Here is a 10,000-nt window from a genome sequence, read left to right as displayed (position 1 = left end):
AGGTTAAGCTTACTGTGGAAAGTAGTTTGGTAAGTCCATAGCGATATTGAGAAATCTCTTGAAATTGCGAATGTCCCAAATCTTCAACGTATCGTCACCTGAAAACAGCAACGGCGAAGGATCAGCATCGTAAAAATCCAACAATAGCTAGACAAAATAAACAAGGCTAGATCTTTTCAGCATGGGTACCAAAGGAAGGAAGTGGCAGTGGATAAAAGAAGAAAGCACACATCTTGACTCTCCTGGAGATCTGTATGGTATTTTTTTTGGGTTAAAGTGCCCATAACCCCCAAAATATTTTTTTCGCTAAAATGAATCTTTGCACCTGTTTGAAACGCATTGCGGCCATTATAGGCTTCGAAAGTTGCGAAAATCCAAGCATCTTTTGTTCATGACCGAGTCAGAAGGGGAGTGGGTCTATTCCTGTTTTTACGTCACAATCTACTTTGCACGCATTTTTACAAAGAGTTAATGCAATGTAAATCAGAATACTTACGCAAAATTCTGGAGGGACAATCAAAGAGTAGTATGGTATTTGTGATACTGGCTCTTTGTTGTCAGCGATTTAAGAAATATGACTTTGAAATAAACGCCGCCCTCGAATAAACGCTGTCCTTGAATAAACGCCGCATCAGACACGCTCAAACAAACGCTTAATAAACGCCGCGGCGTTTAATCGATTAATTACGGTATTCCCAGACGCAAATGGTGTTGAAGCTGGGGAGGGGAGACGATGTTGAAATCCTTCCGAATCTAATAACGTGCATTTCCAATCTCGACCCTAGAGCTCTTCTCATTTGAGAGAAGAGCCCTGGGGAACCCTGAAACAAAGTGTCTTCTTATTGGTTTCCGTGAACAACGATAAAAAGCGCCTCTGATTGGTGCATTCATGTTAGCACGAGGAGTGAGCAGGCGCCGTAAGGTTCAAATAACCAATTTTTGGCTATAAAAACCCTATGGCGCATATCCTCCAACATAGAGTTTCCCAGTTCGGGTCATGCGCAGAGATAAGATCCGAGGCTTTAGTGACGAGAATGCGTGTATTTCTGGACATGAAAAAAACCAAAGAACCTAGTGTAATACCTCCTCTTGAAGTCAATAAGCTGCCTTCGTGTGAAAACGTCAGACACGAGATGTCGCTGCCAAATGTATGAGCAGTACGCTGAAGGTACGTAGGATGGATCTGTTAAAGGGGAAAGGAAATACATCACCATTCTTAGGTTATGTAACAGTTGGCAGTTCCCGAATGATCAACGAAATTAAGATCGACGTTTCCATACAACAAGCACTAAATACCCGAATTTCTTACCGAGTACTCACATAAATAAGGGGAAAGTTTCACGCCACCTCAATATTCCCTGAACATAAAGACCCCCTATAAATGGTGCGGTACCTACGGCACATGCGCATAATTTTTTCCATGAAATATGGAAATTGGATTCATATATAGTGATCTGTGGGAATTTGAACAACAGAAAGCCCTTATCGAGAATCTATCCGTAACATATTTCCCTTTCTTGTTTCAATATTATCATTCACCTTTATCAACAAGGAAACATTAATTTTTCGTCGCCATTTCCCGCCTCTCATGGATAGACTGTCCACTCGCTCCAACATACACTGCATTTCCGTATACGATTCGTAACAATAACTTAACTTACAAATGGTTTTCTAGTGTCCCAGGCTTGTATTGACCCATCCTGTGAAAGCACACAAACTCAAAAAATCATTACCAGTGAAGACTTTTAGGATGAATTAATTAGGTTAAGACTCGTGCGGTCATATTTGGGGTTTTGATAGGCCCGCTCTTTAGCAAGGTAGTCCTCTGCTGAAAGAGCTTTGCTGTGGGAAGTCGCTAGATAGTTTACCATGTTTTGACTGAAAAGGAAAGGAAAGGAACTTTATTTAAGTGTCTAGTCGTTCTAGCGCTGGAGCACTAATTGGGGACACCGGAAACTGAACTATTAACGTAAATCAAGCCAAATGCTGGTTTTTGAGGAGAGAGGAAAACCGGAGTACCCAGATAAAAACCTCTCGGTGCAGAGTAGAGAGAACCAACAAAACTCAACCCACATATGACGCAGAGTCTGGGAATCGAACCCGGGCCACATTGGTGGGAGGCGAGTGCTCTCACCACTTCGCCACCTAAAAAAGAAGAAATCATCCAAAATGCAAAAGGAAACCTCAGTTGTGCGGTGCTACAAAAAGAGCTCGAGGCCACAAAAATTGGTGCAACGAAAGTGATCACAGCAAGCACAAGCCTCAAAACAACTTCAAAAATGGTTATATGGTTGAACATCACGTGACTAACAAAACACTCAACTGATCGATGAAGACCTTGTGCAAACGTTGAACTATTTTTGTTAAAATATACTGTTATTACTCTGATCACAACTACAAAAACAGTTTTGCCAAATCAGAGAAGAGTTTTAAAACCCCGACTGATCGATAAGCGGTCATCTTGCCCGAAATATCATCAAGTTCACAAACACTTTTTTGTATGATGATAAGAACCTTTTTATAAGAACGTTCAGGCTCTTAAGAACATACTAATAGCATACCCAGGCTGAGAGTCAGTTAAGAATGTCATTAGTTTGCTCATTTGTTTTTAGCTTTTGTGAGTAGTATAAATAAAGGTAAGAGCCATTAATCTTTTGCTTCCACTTCTATGGCCGCTCGGCACTCTATGCAAATATCTCGTCATCATCACCCACTCCAATTATCACTCGACCATGGACTCGAGCTACTGGTTTTAAATCTTCAATGTGTTAATTGATATTGGTACTTGTCGCAATAATTGAATGCCAATCGTCTTAAACGGAGTGCTTAGTCTTAAATGCTTATTATCAGCCCTATTTTGAATGGCTTCTCTTCAAACATGCCAGTCACTGAGTGATTTGAAAGCCTAGACCGGCTTCCGGTCATTTAAACATCCTTTATGTAAACGGCCCGGTAAATCCCTCTCATACATACCTGGCATCCTGCCGCTATGATTCGTCCATCTCTACTAAAACAACACCGCGTTGGAATTGTCTTTTTTCCTTACAAATAAACACAAAGAAAGGGCCATATCAATGCAAACTGGGTTTCATGAAAGCAAAGTGCAGATGACGGTTCTGCATGCAAAATGTCGAAGTGTCACCAACCCTTCTCCTACACAGAAAACAAACAAGTTCGTGTCCAAAAACATGGCGCCACAAATTATTCCCCTGACCGTCCTTCTTGAGAGAACTGACAAAGCACTAAAGCGCTTCAACCACAAGTGACAACCAGTCAAAAGACTGTTAGTAGGGACCTTAATCGAAACACAAATTACGACAAACGTTAGGCCGAAATTTGCGTTTCATCAAAAATAAAAGAATCTTCTTTTGTTTCCGCTCCTTTCTTGTCTGTTAGCTTCAGACATCCAGCAACTTCTCAAAGGAGCGTACTTATGACAAGTAGCAACCTGACGTTTACCAAGTAAACGACAAGTAACAACATGTCGTTTCGTTCACGTAAACGCGATACTAAATCTCTCTAAAGCAAAGTTTCCACTAGCGACGCAAGCATACTAGCAAACACAATCGCAAACATAAGTGAAAACGAATTACGACATAAGCATAGCTTTTCATCAAAATCAACCACGGCCTCCGCCATTTTGTTCACGTGCTCAGGCGCAGGGAATCTGGAACGCGAGTTTTAACTGGCTAGACACGGCCAGACGTAGTAAATTTCCCAGTGCTAATGCGGTGTTTCGTTTTCACACAATGCAAGCGGGTGCAAGCGAACGCAAGGACACGTACAAGCGCAAGCACTAGCTATAGAAAAGGGAAAAAAAAGTGACTCTTGTGCTTAAACACAAGCACAAGCGAAAGGATCACACATTTTCCTTTTCCTCGTGCGTTGCGTTCGCTTGCTTTGAGTAAAAACGGGAGAAACGCAAGCACAACTTCCAGATTCTACTCACAGCGCCGCGTTGTGAGAGAGAACATGGAACTAGTGAATTTTATGTCTCTGTGTCGTGTGCTTGTGTTCGCGTTATGGTTCGTTTTCACTTGCCACGAATCCCTTGTGCATGCGTTGACGCTTGCGATTGTGCTGGCATCGCTAGTAAAAACCAGGCTTTATAGCGCTCCAAGACTTTTTTGCATTTTGCTCCATCTTTATCATGAAACAGCCACATTTTGACGACGTGAACACAGTATGGTAATTTTTGTACCTTTCTTGGATTACTGTCCATAACCATTTACCTCAATTCAATTCCAGAGCAGTTCGCACACATTTTACGTAGGAAACACGTTGTAAAAATACGGAAATACTCCCAATAACGAGAAATCATCGAGGTCGTCCTGGTTTAAGGTCCCGTCCCGTCCCTATTGTGAGTAGGAGGTCGACGTTTAGACTTAAAGACAAACTTCGTGTTGTTGTCCTTCATCTTCATGAAGAGTGTGCGTATTAATATCAACGAATCCCTCAATGTCAAGAGACTCCGTTTCTTGTAACTAGAACTATCACAAAGATCAGACCAATCCAAGTTATAGGTCAAAATTGTGCTACAATTTGGAATGAAGTCACTCACACAAAAGTTTTTAGTCAATCATTGGGAAGGAAGGGAGGAGGGGGTTAAGACATCCCAAGGTCAGACGTTCCTTCAAAGAGAATATTCTTTGAGGATACATAAGGTTTAAATACTTAGAGAACCGGCTCTTCAACCCACTGTTAAATGTGAAAGAAACTAATTATAACAATAACTAGACGATCTAAGATCGTAAGTGGGGCTCTAGCTACGCATATTCTGGCTGACACAATGCTGAGTAAGTTCGTATCAAACTTTATAACATCTCTCAGTAAGCAAGCAAGCAAGCAAGCAAGCAAGCAAGTAAGTAAGTAAGTAATCTTTATTTATCCACGGTAAAAAAATTCATCAGGTTAAAGGCATAAAATTACACAAAAGTATAAACTACGAAGATAAATTATATATAATTATATAATTAAGATAAATTATAATTTATATAATTATATAATATGCCAGGAGCCCATCTGGAGCGTGCAACTTCCATACAGCGTCTGTGAAACGGCGTTTTCACAAATAGGTTTACTTTTAGACTAGCCCTTCCCGCGAATTAGGTCAAAAAAACAAAGGCAGTTCCGGTTCGGTGACCCTATGACGTCAGCTTAATTTCTTGTAATTGGTCATCGGGCTCCTGTGGGAGTCTCATTAGCGGGAAATTCAATCTAAAAATAACCTTTCTTGTGAAAACGCCGTTGCACGAAAATAGGTAAGTTGCACGCTCCGGGTGATGGGCTCCTGAATATGCTTACAATAAAACGTATTCTACAGTACGGCCAGCTAAATTTTAAATTTCGATAGGACATTCTCTAGCAAGTTTTTCATGTCGTTTCTGTTACACAAACTTGTAAAACTGTTTGAAATTTTGCAAGTAACTATTTCAAACAGCCAAGAATAATTTCTTTTTTCGAATTTTGACAGGGCAATCTTTGAGGGAGTTTAACCTACCGCTTGACTTAAACTAGTTTCCTTTCCCGCGCGGTTGATTATCACAGGGATACAATAAAAATCTTACTAACCGAGTTCCAGGTCCATACTGTAAAATTTATAACGGATCCTCTTTTTTCTCCAAAAAACCAGTCTGTACTATTACAGTACCGAACTCGAACTCGAACTCGGTTAGTATAAGAGGTATGCATCTTTTCATCAATTTTCCTACCTTGTTTATTCTTTGTTTTAATCACAGTTTTATTTTTCTTCGGCTTTTCAGTGTTCCATATTCTTACAGTCCTGAAAACAAAGAAAAGCGAAAACACAGGATTTTGTGACTTGGACTGAGAGTTTGAAGTGAAGTTATAATTTTAACACGAAGGAAAAAAATGTTCTTTTTCCCACTGAAGTTTGAGCAAGCATGATCATGAAACAATGAAAAATCAAAATTGAACTGATTTGAAACAATCGTAAACCAAGAAAACATTTGAACCACAACACATATGATTTCTTCCCACGTTTTCAACGTACAGGTAAGAAAAATCCTGGATATCAGATACAGAACTGAGTAGAAAGACATTGGCCGTTTTTATACTAGAGAGCCATAATCCGTCTTCGCCTCGTGGTTTAAAACCCAATAAAACACACCTGCTCGCTCTGAACAGCTTGCCTTGTTACTTAGTTTCTTTGCTTTTATTCCTAAACTTACTTCGAAAATTTAGAATAATAAAGATGTAATATCACTGTAAAGGGAAAGGTGATTTTTGTGGATGTTATCCTTTGAATCACCGGGTTGAAATTTCAGTGGCAACGAATACTGCACCTTTCAAGATAAAATCAAAGTTCTGAAATGTGTGTGTTAAAAAGAAAAAAAAAACAAAAGCTATTAATGAACTAACCCATCATCACTGCATGTGATAAATTCATCACGAATCTTTGGATTCCAGCATGCATTGTGTAGCATGGCAACGTGGCCCTGGAATTACCATTTCAATTAAAAAAAAAGATATTAGTTTTAAACAAAACCACTGTTAAAATACATGAAAAAATGCACAGGGAGCATGTCTCTGCTCTGTAGAGATTACTCTGTTTTACCTGTTTAGACGTTTCTGCTCTCACAGAATTAAAGTCGATCTACATGGAAATACAATCATTACAGCACAGAAGCTCATGACCTTGAAGCATTTTAGTGCTGATTGAGAGCTGGGAGTTGACAAATGTCCTTATTTGGATGTAACATAGCTCATGCATTTTCCCATGCATGCAGCTTCAATCTTATTTTTCTCCATATTTGGGTGTAAAATTGGTGTCCTAAAATACCCAGCTTTGTTCCAAGGAAAAGAACCGCAAGTTATATGTACATGCTTTAAGGTCACATGCTTCTGTACGGAATCACTATGGATCATTATGGAAATACTGACAATCACTCGCTATTGGGAGTGCGACAGATTTTACTCTTTCTATCGCCAGACGATTTTCCTCGTCAATGGTGGACAGTTTAGTGGTCATAAATACTGTAACAGCATTGTCCCTAGGGACATCATAAATAACTTTTAAACACTTTTATATTACGTGTAACACAATATCACTCTATTACTGTAGATGGACACATAATTGAAGAAAGGTCACTATGTGTAAGTCCAAAATATACTGAAAGTTTATGTGTCACCTCTCTATGTAGTACCAGTATTTAAATTGAGCAGCTAAAACTGATTTACTCAGATCATACTTATTAAACCAAATAACAATAATTATACAGTGTATGTACATGATGTACACACTATTGCATTGATAGTACTACAAAGTTCACAGGAATTTTTAACGGTACCATACTGAAGGGTTGTTTATCGTTTTCTGCTTATTTAGGAGATAAAAGTTCGAGTGTACATCTATGTACCTTAGTGTTTGTCATGTCAACAATGTACTGATCTCCTTTGACACATTCAAGAACCTCAAAGCCGTCTCTGTCGATGACTTTGGCCTGATTGGCAGAAATAAAGAGAATGTGAACAAACTGAAAGTATGTATTTAAAAAATGGAAAAAGTGTAGCCAGGAGATGTCATAAGTTCTATTATTTTAATTACCACGAGTGACTTTTCCTTGAAGCCTGGCACTGTACAATGTACTTTGGACCTGAACTCTGGGAACGATCATATCATACTTCCAGAAGCCTACAAAGGCATCGCGCAAGCATGAATTGCATGGACACGCACACACTTCGCGCTGCGTTACTTTAAATAGCGTATGATAACGAACTTCGCTTTCATATTCCTGATGAAGGCTTAAGAATTAGCCGAAGCGTCTGTTGAAAAATAACAATAGTCAGAAGCAAACCTTTTTCCATAGAACTTATGAAAGTATGCATGTTGATAGAAGCTGTGTCTGAATTATGGATCTCACAATCTTAATTCTCATACAACTTGTTTGATACCAAATTTGTTAAAATAATTTACTTGCTTCCAAATTTGGAATTTTGGAGCCTGCGAGCAAGCCTCTCAAGGAGATGGGGGGTGGTGTAGGCATTCTAAATAAAAGGGCAACTTGTATCAAAGTCCAAGCATGCAACCAATTTTACTTAAGATTTCATGTATTGCACTTGTCAAGAGCACATAATGCGTGTGCAAAATTAGTTACTCGGTAATATTCTTCAACAATACAGACATACCTGTGCATTACCAGCAGCAACAAGCACAGCATCTCCTGTAATACTATATTCGATAGACTTTATCTGGTGACACTCAAATGGCTGCAGAGTCCTGAAAGCTCGGCGAGATGCATCCATTGCATTGAAATCCCAAAATTTAACCTGTTCAGGTAAAAAAAAAAAAAGGAAAAAAAAAGTTCATTGCTTGCCCCAATAAACAAGCCCCAACAAGGAGTCAATCTCACGTAGAATTTACGAAAAGAAAAAGTGTGCGATGTACATGTAGCTCACCTAATAATATTTCAGGCTTTCAGTAGATTTAGGGTCAAAGGTCATTAAGTGGTAGGGTTTCTGCATCACATGAAACAACCTAATAGAGCTAGCTTTCCTTGATTTATGCCCTAAATATCATCAATAGCAATGATTGATGCAAAAAAAGGTTAACCCATTCACATCCAAACCGACCATACTTAGTATTTTACTCTGTCTCACACCAGACAATTTAACTCGTCAATGGGGAACCCCCGAGGAGTCAGTGGGTTAAAATTAATGAATAAAAAGGAAATTGAAAATGAATGAGAAGTGGTACATGTAAATATTTTGAAATGCTGGCCACATACTGTAGCACTTCATTTAATTTTAAAGGTATTCCATGTAATCCACCTTCAGCAATTTTAGCAGGGGTTTCAATAACTTTTGAAGCAGATGCCCAGGCTATAATCAATGTAAGTGTTGGCCACTCTTGCCTTTTACAAAAGCTTGAAGGAAAATCAAGATAGAGCAGCCGGCAGTGAGAGGAAAATTTCTGACAAACAAATAACGGTATACTGCCCTTGACCGGCTTCAAATGAAACCTCTGGTTAGCCATAGTAATGAAAAATAAATACGGTAGGTCAACTAAGGTTTGACAACTGAGAAAAAATGAATGGTTAGCAGCATCAATTTGCTCAGAAGTTCGAAAATAGACCATTTTACAGTTGTAAATGTAGCTAGGTTACCTGGTCTAAGAATGGATGCGAAGCTGCCAGTGACCCTGCTTTGATACAAACCTTTGTGCTTTTGTAATGTTAATGTAGACTAATAGGCCATTTCCGGGTTCATGCCTACCTCCTCTTCAAAGCTAGTCTAAGTGCGAAGGTTTTGTGATGGTAATTAGTTCTACTAATTTACATAAGAATGAAAACTAATTTTCATAACAAAAACTTTGCACTTAGCCTCGCTTTGAAAAGGAGCCAGGCAACAACTCGGAAATAGCCTATTAGAATTACAACAACACAATTTACATCATGTGATGAAAGCAGTGAGGTCTGTATCAATGCAAGGTCACTTGCAGCCTTACAGCCATTCACAGGCTAGGTCACTGAGCAAACAACTGTAAAATGGCCTACCATGACTGCTAGTAAGAGGAAAGATCACCATCTTTTTGCTGATTGCAACAACCTTAATATGTACATGTAACATGAGCCAATGCTGCTGCTCAAACAAATAAATAAATAAATAACAAAATAACAAATAATAACCTCAAAATCATATCCCCCTGTAACAAGTCGAGATCCTGATGGGTCCAACCCAAGAGCAGAAACCTGAGTGAGTAAATTAAAACATTATGTCATAACAAAACAGCAAATGCATTTTATTGTATAAACACCAATGAAATACCAAGTGAGCTTTAGTGTGAAAACATGATATCTTCACATGTGGAAATAACATGATAATATTTTGTTACCTTCACACAAGAAAAGATCACTGCTGCTTTGGTTACAATAAAAATCGCATCTTTTGATGCCTTTCGTGAAATAATTTTAGTATTTCAGTGGTGTTTATATAATAAATATTTTTCAACACTCTGAGAGAAATTTTGTATATTCAAGCA

General features: G+C 38.8%; 1 protein-coding gene across 1 annotated transcript in view; it reads right to left on the bottom strand.

Moving 5' to 3' along the window:
* LOC137989931 (WD repeat-containing protein 70-like) overlaps nt 1-10,000 on the bottom strand; it is a 40,587-nt gene that overhangs the window by 19,669 nt on the left and 10,918 nt on the right. Inside the window, exons 8-16 of the mRNA XM_068835508.1 lie at nt 9,648-9,710; nt 8,149-8,289; nt 7,380-7,463; nt 6,382-6,458; nt 5,712-5,782; nt 2,974-3,041; nt 1,662-1,700; nt 1,084-1,183; nt 14-98 (exon numbers count right to left, since the gene is read on the bottom strand). Of these exons, the coding sequence (XP_068691609.1) occupies nt 14-98; nt 1,084-1,183; nt 1,662-1,700; nt 2,974-3,041; nt 5,712-5,782; nt 6,382-6,458; nt 7,380-7,463; nt 8,149-8,289; nt 9,648-9,710 (728 nt within the window). The remainder of the gene's footprint in view (nt 1-13; nt 99-1,083; nt 1,184-1,661; nt 1,701-2,973; nt 3,042-5,711; nt 5,783-6,381; nt 6,459-7,379; nt 7,464-8,148; nt 8,290-9,647; nt 9,711-10,000) is intronic.

Source organism: Montipora foliosa, unplaced genomic scaffold (genome assembly GCF_036669935.1).
Source record: "Montipora foliosa isolate CH-2021 unplaced genomic scaffold, ASM3666993v2 scaffold_481, whole genome shotgun sequence".
In the NCBI taxonomy this organism is placed as follows: Eukaryota; Metazoa; Cnidaria; class Anthozoa; order Scleractinia; family Acroporidae; genus Montipora; species Montipora foliosa.
Note: the sequence above shows the minus strand (reverse complement) of the source record. Positions and strands in the feature narration are given on the sequence as shown.